The following is a 14118-nucleotide window of genomic DNA, read 5'->3' on the forward strand; positions in this document are numbered from 1 at the left end:
AAATACATAAATGAAGGTGTGACCATGTTCCAATAAAACTTTATTTACAAAAGCAGATAGCAGGCTAGACATGCTCAGGGGCCATAATTTGCTGACCCCTCCTCTAGGTGACTTTGTTGACTTTGTCATTTACTATTTAATTCAAGCCCAGGACCTGTGAAGATAGATTTTTGACTGACAGAGGAGATTACCCCAAAGGTTATGGTTTTATTGCCTTGTAAGACATAGTCAGTTTCGTCTCTAACCTAGCAATCTATTTTAACACATTTTACAAATACCTATAAATATCCAGTTCCTTAAATACTTCTGGAACCATCCTTACTATCTCCCTCATTCCCTCATAAATTTAAATGTGTTTTGACGTTTTCATTCTACATTTGTGTGCCAGTGTTTTTTAACTTTTGCCAATTACATTTCGACAAGCTCCTTAATTAGAATGCTATTTATAACTCTATTTTAGAATAATAACAATTGTCATTGAATGATGTGTCAGATACCACATTCAGTACTTGAAATGCATTTGTCCATGCATTATGCCTGTAAAATAGATATTAGTATTCCCATTTCACAGATAAGGACACGGAAGCACATAAAAGTTAAAAAGCTGTTCATTGACATCACTTACATTTAACCCAGGCTGTTCCTCACTCCACAGCCTAACAATAAAGTTGAACTGCCTTTCTTGAGGATAAACACCATTGCCTTAAGTACAACCCTGTTAAACAGGAACTTTAAATTAAAAAGCATATATTTATTTAGAGAGAGGAAGGGAGAGGGACACACAGAGAGAAACATCATCAATCAGTTGCCTCCTGCCGGCCCCCCAACCCGGGCATGTTCCCTGACCTGGAATCGAACCAGTAACTTCTTGTTTCCTGGGTCGATGCTCGCTGAGCAACACCGGCAGGGCAGAAACTTTAATTTTAATTTTCAGATCATAAACCAATATCCAGGACCTAATCTGTGGTCTAAAGGATGTTGACATCCGAAATGTACCCCCTTGTGACTAAAATTATACTGTACCTTCTCTCTTTTTTTAAACCTTGACAGGTTTAAAGTTATTTCTAACTTCCTCCTTAGGTGTCTACATATTCTATTTTTGTTATGTTTATTACTTGCAGGTGACTTGAAAGATGGTAAAAATAAGGCTGACAAGAAGGATCAATCCAGTGTCGGAAATGACTCAAAGAAAGCAGATGGTAAGGGCATAATTCTCATTACATTTTCCATAGATGTGCCATTTAATGCCAGCTTGTTAGAATTTTACCTAAAATTGAAATGGTGGTTGTTACTATATCCTTATCTTAGACCCTGAAAAAGCACTTCACCACATTTAAAGAGGACTGTTATTCATTTTTCACTAATTTATAAATTATTGTTGTATCTCTTCTCCTCCACCATCCTTTCTCCATCACAGATGCATTCTATACCTTCTTTTCACACTGCCATTTTTCACTGTAAACTTTATAAAAAGTTGACTCTGGACTTGCTGATTATAATGGAATGGAATGTGAGTCTTTGATCATGAACTGTGCCGTGTAAATGGGAAATGTTCCATGTTTTCAGTTTTTGCATTTTTTTTTACCTTTAATTAGTTATTACTTTGGTTAAAAACAAACACAGAAATCTGTTCCGTGTGATAATTACGCCGGGAGGCCCACACACTGGAGAGCGACATAGCTGTAGAATTCAGGACGACAACCCCGCCCCAGCTAGAAGCAGCCTCGCAGTGTTCTTCATGAGCACACCTTCCGCTTTCCACAACCAACATCCCACTCTTTCTAAACCCCGAGAGTTCTCATTATATCCCCCTCCAAACTTCGCGCTATCAGTTGAGAGACTTACTCTCACTTTTTACATAAACCTTCTGTTCCAGTGGTAGCATGAGCTCATGTCTAGCTATTCCCTCCTCTGTGTACATGATATGAAACTAAAAAGGAAAGTTTCCAGGTAGTGGGTTTTGTTAGAGTCCCAGACTCTTTGAATCCGACCTCCTTGGAGACGTTGTAGTGGATGCTACACTCCTCCTTGAATTCTTTGGTTATAACGCCAGTGAAGAACCAGTGCTGGAAAGGCAGGTTGAGGAATAAGGAAATATTTGAACACAACTTCTCACACACACTCATATGCAGGAAAGAAATCTGAAAAATTTCCCCTATGATTATTCAAATAATTCAGTCTAGGTATTGTATCATAGAATATCTAGAAAGTGTCCAGCTGGTATGGCTTAGGGGTTGAGTGTTGACCCATGAACCAGGAGGTCACGATTTGATTCCCAATCAGGGCACATGCCCAGGTTTCCGGCTCAATCCCCAGTGGGGGAAGTGCAGGAGACAGCCAATGGGTGATTCTCTCTCATCATTGGTGTTTCTGTCTCTCTCTCTCTCCCCTTTTCTCTCTCTGAAATCAATAAAAACATATTTATAAAAAAGAATATCTGGAAAAAACACATGCAGTTTTTCACCAAATTGTGCGAACAAAAACCACTTACCTAGTAAATACACTGTCTTTGAATGATTGTGACTAAGATGTGAATTATATGAAGATAATATAGAATTCAAATAACAGTCTCTTATGAGACTCAGGGGTAAAGTTTATTCAGATACTAGAAGTTTTTTTGCCAGATATCATTTGCCAAGTCAAGGTAACACAAACCAGAAAATGTGTAGTAGAGGAGACTGGTGTTAGCTCTAAACACATCGCCTAGAAACCCTGGCCCAGCAACTTTGCCCATCCCAGTTCCTACAGCATAAGGCCCCAAATAAACCAAGGTCCAAATCTTTAAGGTGGAGTCTTGAATTGTGTTAATTTTTGTATTGTGCTACAAATATCTGTTATTATGTTGTCATGTGGTGGGATTGAATTTTATTATCTTCATTAAGTTCTTTTATTTTGCCTGTACCCTTCTTAACCAAATTGCCCCCTTCCCCCCTTCCCCAAAATGTGTATAATTATTTTAAATACTTTTGAGAGGGCATATCCAAGCATGATTAGTGCCCAGTGTGATCAAACCCGCTGGGATTTGAAGTTTCAACATTGTATGCATTTAGAAAGAAATTGAATGGAAAGTGAAGCAGAGTTGGTTGTTCCCAAACTCCAATGAGCTGAGGCAGGCAAAGAGGGAAGGAGCGTGTGCTGAAAGAGTAAATTACATCCTGGCATAATGAACATATTGAGGTTGTATATTATCTCTGTCAGGCTCCTGAGGTACTATTGAGTGCCCTGCCCCACTAATTTTCTAACTGACTTCAAAGAATGAATGATACATCTGATAAGGGGTTAATTTCCAAAATATATAAAGAACTTATACAACTCAACACAAAGAAAACAAGCAATCCAATGAAAAAATGGACAGAGGACCGAATAGACACTTCTCCAAAGTGGACATACAGTAGGCCAATAGTCATGTGAAAAGATGCACAGTGTCACTTATCATCAGAGAGAAGCAAATTAAAACAACGATGAGATATCAACTCACACCTGTCATAATGGCTAACATCAATAATCAATAGACAGCAAGTGTTGGTGAGGATGTGGAGAAAAGGGAACCCTTGTGCACTGTTGGTGGGAATGCAGACTGGTGCAGCCACTGTGGAAAACAGGGTTCCTTAAAAAATTAAAAGTGGAATTGCCTTATGACCGTGCAATTCAACTTCTGGGGACATATCTGAAGAAAACGGAAACACTGATTGAAAAGAATATATGCACCCTATGCTCATTGCAGTGTTATTTACAAGAGCCAAGATTTGGAAGCATCCCAAGTGTCCATCAGTAGATGAGTGGGGAAAAAAAGCTGTGGTACATCTACACAAGGGAATATTACTAGGCCATAAAAAGAAAGGAATCTTATATTTTGTGATAGGATGGGTAGACCTGGAGAGTATTATGAAATAAGCCAGTCAGAGAAAGACAAGTACTATATGATTTCACTTATATGTGGAATCAAATGAACAAAGTAAACTATCAAACAAAATAGAAACAGACTCATAGATACAGAGAACAGATTGTCAGAGTGGAGGAGGGTTGGGGGCTAGTGAAAAAGGTTAAGGGATTAAGCAGAAACACAAACAAACAAACAAAAACAAACAAACATAAAACTCATAGACACAGACAATAGTATGGTGATTGCCAGAGGGAAAGGAAGGTAGTGGGCAAGTAGAAGAGGGCACAGGGGGGATAAATGGTGATGGCAGGAGACTTGACTTTGGGTGGTGAGTACACATTGCAGTGTGCAGATGATGTTACAGAGTTGTACACTTAAAGCCTGTGTGGTTTTATTAACCAATGCTACCCCTCTATATTCAATTAAAAAAAAAGAAAAGAATGGATGTCGTTTTGAAAATACCTTGCTTACTCTTAGGAATAAATATCTGGGCTTCTGAGCCAAGATTCTCTCAGGGCCTGAACTTTTACAGTGTCATTGAGAGACTTGTGGGGTACCACATGAATGAATCATTTTTAGTGGGTTTTAGTCATATTTGAAACAGCCTAGCTTCTTGGACCTGTCATAATTTTTATAGTTGTCCTTAACTATGGACTTGCCCTTAACTTTACTTGACTACATTAATAGAGATATGTGATAGCCACTGTTTGTGACTCTTAAAAGATGGATTAAATTCTCTTTAAATTGATCCATAGATTTCATGTAATCCTAATTAAAATCCTAGCAGACATTTTTTTTTGGTAGAAATTGACAAGCTGATTCTAAAATTTATATGGAAATACAAAACACCCACAATAGACAAAGCAACTTGCAAAAGAAGGAAAAAGTTGGCCTGATTTCAAGACTGATACAGCTATAGTAATCAAGAGAGTCGGGTATTAGCATCAAGATAGACAAATGGATCAATAGAGAGTCCAGAAATAGATCCACATGTATATGGACATCTTATTTTTGACAAAGGACATTCCATGGAGAAAGTCATCAATGGATGGTAATGAAGCAGCTAGATATCCATTCACAAAATGATGAACTATCTATACTTCTCCTCAGATACAAACATTAATTAATACTTAAACATTAATTAATGAAATAGATTATTAACTGAAAATGATCATAAAAATTTAAAATGTGTAACTATAAAACTTCTAGTTAGGAACACCAGAGAAACTCTCTGTGGTCTCGGGTTAGGCAAAGATTTCCTATGCAGGACAACAAAAGTACAAACACCATAAAAGAACAAATTGATAAATTATAATTTATCAAAATTACAGATGTCTACAACTTCAAAAGCATCATGAGGAGAATGAAAAGACAGCCCACAGAGTGAGGGAGAATAATTTCAAAATAATATTTGATTTCTTCTTATATTCAGGATGCAAGTCAACCTCAATATCCAATAAAAAGGAAACAACTCAAGTAAAAACATGCAAGAGATTTAAACAAACAGCTAGCAAGCAAGCACATTAAAAGATCATTGAAATCATCAGGGAAATGCAAATTAAAAGCCAAATTAAAAAACCATATGGAGAGAAAGCAAAACAAAACAAAGCTTACATGTGGGGAGTAGGTTTTACACTTGTATATTATATTCATGTAATAATCTCTCAGCTTTCTACTTCACTGTGTCTGTCAGGATACAACTTGATCAGCTCATCACCTCATTGAGGAAATGGCATTCCTTGCAGCCACTCTTTCTATTTCTTAAGTTGCTTATGTTCTCCTCTTTAAGGTCTCAGTACCGGAGAAATGGAAGAGGCAGTAGAGCCAATATTCTTGTTAGTTTGTGTAGAGCAACTAATTGTGATTTAAAAGTTTGTTGTGTACATTAGAGGGTTTTGCCTGTGCTTTGATCCTTCACAGGACTGACGTCTCATGACCTTGACTTGGTGCAGGGCTCACAAGAGTCACCTAAAAAAAAAAAAAGAATGTGTTTTTCCTTCCAGCTGATCCCTACCAAGTTAGTTTGAAATGTAATAAATGAATGGAATGAATGACTTGGGAATTTTTTTAGATGTCTTTTGTTCTATATAATGATGTAGCAAGTTATTAATTTAAAAAAAAACAGTGGAAGGATATAGTCTGGACCTTTACACTTGGGTTGTAAAAAAATAATGTCATTTTTAACTAAACTTGAGAAATTTTTGTCCTTTGCCTCAGGGGCAGGGCATCATGACTTGCTCTGCTGTGGAGTTGGTGGTGCGAGATAGATGGGGCCTGTACAGACCGGGAGGCAGGCCCTGCTCCGCAAACCCAGGGGGAAACAGCCAAGCAGCAGGGTGCAGGGAGAACTGAGACACATGTCTATCTGTACAACAGAGACTCGTCCTGACTTAGGCTCATGTCTAGAGATTTGAGAAGCAACAGATGCACATTTACCATTATTCAGGGGGCACGCATTTGTTGAGGCCACCATCAATTTCTGTATCTACATAGACACCTGTATACCAGTATTCTCATCTTAGGGAATCATACCTACCTCATTCTTTCTTCCAAATATTCCCCCCTACCCCACATTTTACTCATGACAGTGGCATCATGCTGTCCTTATACACCAGAATAAAGAACTGCCTTATTTCAAACCCATCAAAACCTTGGCTTGTAGTTGCTGTCTGCTTTTATCACCGTATTGTTCCAATCAATGCTATGTCTTCCCACAGGGCTTCTCGTTATCACTTGTAGCTGATGTTGGCTGTGTACTCGTCCATGCAGAACCATAGAAACACTTGAACAAACCCATTCCTCTCCTATTTGAATCAATCCCATATAGACATGGGGATGTTACAGGGCATTCTTTATTTATTTAACATTTTCCCAAAATGTTGGAAGATTTATTTGTTTGTAAGCAATTGTCAATATGATTTTAGTCAGACCTATTGTGTTCACAAAATCTTTAGAGGACAGTGGTCTTAATGACCATCTTTGTTCAAAGTTGTTCCCCAATTTATGTTGTATAAGGTATACATAAGACAGTATAGACAACGTTATGGAATCTGGAGAATTCTTGACAGGAATTTTGAAGTGAATTCTACTTTGTGGTTTTTCATTTTGTTCTGCATGTAAGAACTATCTTGTCTGGGAAACATGAAATTCCTTCATCTGGGAGCACTCAAAACATATGTGATAATATAAAGAGAGGCCTGCTTAGAAAGTAGGGCTCTACACATTGGCAGACAGAGGAGTTCCACATTGATAGTAAATGGAGAGTTGATTATGTTGCAGAAGACTTGTTGACACAAAAAGGAATACTTATGACCAATGCCTGGCAGTGACTGCCCATTCACTGATGTACAATGTGGCCATGTACACTCTAATGCTCATGTCAACTGGCCAATCAGTGTTTTTTTTCCTCCTGAAGGAAAACCTACCTGGGAAGTCAAATCCTATCAAGGTTGCTTGTCAAGCTGAGAATATAAGGGGCATTAGTTGATGAATTTGTTACTTCACGGTAGGATACCCTGATACATCTGTCTCCACCATTGGGATAGACCTGCCGAGAAGGATGGAGGGGGCCATCTTGCATGCCCTATATCCTGAGTACAGGTTCTTTCATGGTACCTCTTTTTCTGGTCTCCTTTTTGACCACAATTTCAGCCATGAGATTTGTTGATATTTTGGAGTAGATCATCAGTCTTGTTCACTTTTTTAGTCATCTTTGATTGCATTTCTGGACTTCAATCTTGAGGAGACTTACTTGTTTTTAGGGCAGATGACCTCAAAGTCTTTCTTCCCTCACCCCCACCACAACCTACCTGATTTGCATAAACTTTACACCCAGCTTTTGCCCAGACCATGAACTTGGTGGGTAAAATAGGCCAAGAATGGTGAACACTGGAACCACCTTGTGATTTTCTCTCACACCCAAGACAAAGGTACTGTAAAAATAATCTTGAATAATTTCTAACTTACTTTTAAAAAAATCTGTGAAACATCAATGCTTAACTGATTTTAGCAATGATTGAGTTACAGTAAATCTCTCCATTCATCATGCTACTAACACCAACATCTGCTGCCTTGAGGTAGTTTCTACAGAGAGTTAATTCCATTCTTTGGGTGTTTCCCTCTCGGAGGATAACATTATTTCTTAGTCCTGGGAAGATACCTTACTATAGCCTTCTGTGTATTGACAAAAATAGGCCTATTTAACGGAGGAATTGCCCTCCACACGAGAATCCAGCATCCTTTTGGGTTATTTTCTAGGAGTGCACGGGAGCCAAACATCTGGAATGCCCCAGGTCCCAATTAAGATAATTCATCATAAGCACATGTATTCTGATTTATATCGTATTTCCCTTAGCCATTTGTCCACGAAAAATCCAGTGACCTACTTACTTAACAAATTCATATGGAGCATTAACAATGCATTAACAATACTGTGGCTTAGCAAGAAGAGCTGTAAAATATTTGTTTTTCAAACATTTTACATCTTTATTTTCTCAAGTAGCGTGAAAGCCCAAGTGTCTAAACCAGTGGTTCTCAACCTTCCTAATGCCGCGACCCTTTAATACAGTTCCTCATGTTGTGGTGACCCCCAACCATAAAATTATTTTCATTGCTAATTCATAACTGTAATTTTGCTACTGTTATGAATCATAATGTAAATATCTGTGTTTTCCGATGGTCTTAGGCGACCCCTGTGAAAGGGTCATTCGACCCCCAAAGGGGTCGCGATCCACAGGTTGAGAACCGCTGGTCTAAACCCTCACTTCGATGCCCATCAAAGGAAAATGGGAAACAGTAAATGGCCGAGGGAATCGCAGCATTACTTTCAGATGCCTGTTATTCTCACGCACCTGGATAAGACCTCACTCATTAGATTCTAAAAGGTCTTGCTGCTTAAAATTTTTGGTTGATATGCTTCAGTGTCATTTTCTAGATAACCTCAGAAGCTGTGCTGCTGGTTGACCCAACGATAGGAGTTATTGTGAGTGCAGCAATGCTGAAACCCAAAATAATAGCTTTTGGGGAATGGATTTGGGGGAAAACTATTAACCAATCCATCAGATGTGGGTGGGAAGTGGTCAAATGGGGGTGAATTAAAAAAATCTCCTCATTCCTTTTTTCTATGAACTTATACTCTTGAGAGCCTGGAAGTACAAACCCTGTTACTTACACATGGTTCTAGTGTGACTCCCAGTGGATCAGAACAGCTAGAAACACCTTGTGGTTACAAACATCTGTTTCAAACCAATGCTTCTTTTATATAGTTTTAGGTACAGTGCTTTCCAAGGAAGGTATAAAATAGACATCCTCATGGTGGATTATAAAGGAACAAGGTGACATGCAACTACTATTATTCTCCTGTACATTTTTTGTGTTTCTGATACCACATTTGTTGTATCAAAACAGCAGCTTAAAGTGTGTGTGTATAAGATATGTACATATGTATACATATATACGCACATGTATATATACAAATACACATATATAATATACATGTGTTTGTATATATGTTGTATGATGTAAGGTTGATGAGTTTTTAAAAATTAAATTGTGTTATACTAAAGAAAACTTATAAAGTCAACTCGTTTAACAGAGCTGTTTTAGAATCCAGTCTCTTACAAAAAAACTACACAGTAGAAATGTCAAATAAAAGTATATTATGTGCTCTTTCTTAATGACAAAATTAATCTTTTAAAACAATTTCCATTGCAATTACTGGTATATAGCTTTCAGTAGTTCACTCTATCTCCTAGACATTTTGTTACACTCTTAATGTGCAATTGTATTTTTAAAGGAACCAGTTTGACAGAGAGAATTACAATTTGGAACTACTGGGGAAAATGTGATTTTTTTTTCTTAATATTGATGTTCAGGATTAAAAAATGACTTCTTAGTATTCATGTAGTAAGTATTTATCAGTTTCCTCCCTAGAAAAATCATATTTTTTGTCAGACTCTATGCAAGGGATTGGAGAAACACAAGTAGCAATACATTTACCAAAAGATACTCTATGAACATTATGAAAAACTCTTTAAAATAACGGCTGCCCTTGAGATAAATATGTGGCAGAGCCAGGAGCCATCGACGTCTCCATTGTTAATGCCATTTCTCATCTAGACACCCACATGCCAGCAGAGCTGTTAAGAATGCAGTATCAAGCGGGTAACGAAGCTTCCCCGCTGTATTTATCCTTAGCATTCTCCACCCCAGGGCAGCCTGGTCTCCAAGTGATGACAGCTGTGTTTTATAAGTATTAGCCCTCTACAATACGCACTATTTTTATTCTATACCCTGGAGCCACAGTGAGAAACATGAGAAAAAGGTGTTGTGTTTTTTTTTTTTTTATTTCATTCATTTTGAATCTTTTATTGCTTTTCCTGAACTAATAAAATGGAAGAAACCCTGGAGAGAGCAGTCAGAATGTCTCAGGTCTAGAATCCCAGAGCCTCACTTAACTTCCTCAGAAGGACTTTCTTAGAGTTTCTGGTCTCTGGCTTCTTGTTGGGGTTCACATGGGGCGTTCAGAGACTGATCAGAAACAGAGCTCTCTGTGCAGACTGCTCTACCCTCACCTGAGCCAGAGGAGGGGTGGGAGCTGCTGATGCCTGACTTTTCATACCTCTTAAGAGTGGGCCAGGCCTTGGGCAACTGGAAAGTTGAGTGCTGTAATGGTTTCCTCAGGAGTTAAAGCACCAGGTGTTCAATGCAGAGAGTGGTAGCAGTAAAATACCTTGGGCAGTGGGGGCACTGAAGAGCAGGGACAGTTATTTACAGATTTTTAAGAATAAATATTTTTATTTTTCAATTATATTTGATATACAATATTATATTAGTTTCATGTGTACAACCCAGTGATTAGACATTTATATAACTTAGTAGAGGCCCGGTGCATGAAAATTCATGCACTGGAGGGGGGGGGTCCCTCAGCCCGGCCTGCTCCCTCTCACAGACTGGGAGCCCTCAGGGTTGGGAGGTGACCTGGTGATCAGGGGAAGGCAACGCCTCCATCACACCTCTGCTGCTGCCACTGCCAGTAGCGCAAGCCTCTGCTGGCCCTGGTTACCTGAGCCTTGGGTGGCTCTGGGTGGCTGGGCAGCTGCCATCCAAGGCTTGCCTGCACCTCAGGTGTTGGCTGTGCAGCCACCATCTGAGGCTTGCCTGCGCCTTGGGTCGGCCCTGGGCGGCTGGGCAGCCACCATCCAAGGCTTGCCTGTGCCTCAGGCATCGGCTGGGCAGTCACCATCCGAGGCTTGCCTGTGCCTTGGGCATCAGCTGGGAAGCTGCCATCCGAGGCTTGCCTGTGCCTCTGGCTGGCCCTGGGTGGCTGAGGGGTTGAGGGCACTTGGGGACTCCAGAGGCAGGCACACAGCGCAGCTGGACCCGCCTGGGGGCAGGCCCAGACGTGCCACGTGCCTGCCACTCTGGCGGGGCTGAGGGGGCTGGGCACCACCATCTTGTGGCTGTGGGCACTGCCATCTTTGAGGGTGTGAAGTCAATTAGCATATTCCCTTCTTATTGGTTGTGGGTGCCACCATCTTTGTGAGGGTGTGATGGTCAATTAGCATATTCACTCTTTATTAGATAGGATGATATGATCACCCTGATAAATCTGGTGTTCATCTGACACCATATGTAGTTATCACAGTTTTATTGACTATGTTCCCTCTGCTGTACTTTACATCCCCATGACTTTTCCGTGACTACCAACTTGTACTTCTTAATCCCTTCACCTTTTTCACCCACCCCTCAAACCCCTCCCATCTGGCAACCGTCAAAATGTTCTCTGTATCTCTGAGTCTGTTTCTGTTCTGTGTGTTTATTTTGTTTAGATTCTATGTACATATAAGTGAAATCATCTGGCATTTGTCTTTCTCTGTCTGACTTATTTCACTTAACAAAATACCATCTAGGTTCATCCATGTTGTTGCAGATAGCAAGATTTCATTCCTTTTTATGGCTGCCTTATATTCCATTATTTACATACACCACTTCTTCTTAATCCATTCATCTACTGATGGATAGGTTGCTTCAATATCTTGGCTATTGTAAATAATGATGCAATGAACATATGGATATATGTCTTTTCAATTTAGTGTTTTGAGTTTCTTAAGATAAATAACCCAGAAGTGGAATTGCTGGGTATTCACATATTTTAAGTGTGAAAAGAAAGACCATGCTGTGTAAAGGAAGAGAGAAGGCAGAAAAATTAGAGAATAAAGGTTTGACATCATCATTTTTCTCAGTGATAGCATGCATGCGTGGGTCAAAGGAAAGACGAAGAAAGAACACAGGATTGGACTTAAGAATTACCATCCTTTGTACTGTTCTTATTCTGTATGTTTGGACCAAATGGGTACATTTTAGGAGGTGATAGCATAGGCAGGTTTCAGGAAATTATATTCTCACAAATTTATCTATCTATCTATCTATCTATCTATCTATCTTTCTTTCTTTCTTTCTTTCTTTCTTTCTTTCTTTCTTTCTTTCTTTCTTTCTTTCTATCTATCTATCTATCATCTATCTATTCCATCCATCCATCCATCTATCCATCCATCCATCCATCCATCCATCCATCCATCCATCCATCCTAGTAGGACTGTAGCATTGATACTATAGGCAATGCAATTTATTTAGAATAATCTTACTATAATCATATCCTCTATTGCTTAGGGCAAGGAGTAAGCATGCATTCTTACTTTGGGTACTTGGTTATAGCCATTTAAAATAGCTGTTTTACACTTATGACCTAGAATACTGAAATTTATGCCTGGCTAAATCCTAACAACTATTTCTAAAGTAATGTTTATTTGTTTTGTGTAGTATTTCCTCATTATTAAAAACAAAACCAGGACCCACGTATAAGCCCCATTGAAATTCTATTAGACATTTAAAAATGACTTTGGTCTTACCACATTTATTCTTCCCCAGTTTTGTTTTGTTTTTAAATATCTTTTTATTGATTTCAGAGAGGAAGGAAGAGGAAGAGAGAGAGAAACATCAATGATGAGACTCATTGATTGCTGCCTCCTGCACGCCCTCTACTGGGGATGGAGCCCACAACTCGGGCATGTGCCCTGATTGGGAATTGAACCCTGACCTCCCGGTTCATAGGTTGATGCTCAACCACTGAGCCACAGCGGCCAGGCTGTTCTTCCTCAATTTTATTCTTTTTAAAAAATTTTTTTATTTAGCTTTTACCATTCTTTCTGTTGCTTGCCATATCACTTCATTGTTTTTGTAGAAAGTTGACTTTATAGGGAGGCAGCTGTGGTAGAGTTTCTGGGACTCAGCCAAATCAACTTACTTCTTTGAGTTTGGGTGATAGTTAGGCATTTAAAAAAAATCAAACCCAAGAAAAATGAGAAGTGTTTACAGAATTTTTAAGTCTAGTGCCAAACTCTTATGAGGCCACCTCATAGATGCTCAGCTTGTGATCTAGGAATAAACATGATGACCTGTAAACACATTTTAAGAGTCAAGTCAAAACTTGAACTTGATGCTTCTTCTTAAGACAATGATCTTTAAACCAAATGGTTTAGGTCAGCATCTCCATTTCCCTGCAGCAGGAGGATGGGAGGGGTGAAATCAACAAGGCCACGTTGTTGTAAATCTCCATCTCCCATTTCTCTAAATCAAGTTGCTGAAACCTTCTTCACTATTCATGCCTTCAGAGTAGATACATTTCTGGAATTCATACAAGCACACACTTGAGGCTTCAGAGCCCTGGTGGCTGCCTCTTTGTGAGATGTCAGAAGTCTTGTCAAGGGGGAGGGACAGGGGATTGACCTTGCTTAGAACCTTTCCTGAATTATTTCAAGTTGGGTGAAAATACTTTCCATTTTGGTTCTTCAGTCACTCTTAAAAAGGTGGGTGAGTTGAACTACTTTTTGTGGCTTCCAAAAAGCCAACATATATTTACAATTAATGGAATTCAAAGCAGCGATAACAAAAATAGTCAAGTAGCTTAGTTAAACACAGAGTGGCTTCTTATACATTGTCTTAAGATCCCCATTTTCATATACCTTGTAGTCTCACCCAACTTCAGTTTAAAATGCTTCTGCAATTTTAGTTTAAATTGAAAACAAATACACAAAACCAAAATACAACAAAGCAAGTATAGGACATTTGAAGTTCAGGAGAAGAATTGTGGAGTGAGGAGAGGGGCAGACGTGATTTACAAACACTGTCACAGCTGCTGCATAGCAGGTGCATCTTCTCTGGGAGATTTATCCCAC

At 39.1% G+C, this 14118-nt stretch overlaps 1 protein-coding gene across 3 annotated transcripts in view; it reads left to right on the forward strand.

The window, feature by feature from the left end:
• Positions 1-14118, forward strand: part of PDE1C (phosphodiesterase 1C) — a 288406-nt gene that overhangs the window by 241353 nt on the left and 32935 nt on the right. For all 3 annotated transcript variants that reach the window (XM_054726097.1, XM_054726098.1, XM_054726099.1), the window contains one exon: positions 1122-1199. In XM_054726097.1, the coding sequence (XP_054582072.1) occupies positions 1122-1199 (78 nt within the window). The remainder of the gene's footprint in view (positions 1-1121; positions 1200-14118) is intronic.

Source organism: Eptesicus fuscus, chromosome 14 (genome assembly GCF_027574615.1).
Source record: "Eptesicus fuscus isolate TK198812 chromosome 14, DD_ASM_mEF_20220401, whole genome shotgun sequence".
Taxonomy (NCBI): Eukaryota; Metazoa; Chordata; class Mammalia; order Chiroptera; family Vespertilionidae; genus Eptesicus; species Eptesicus fuscus.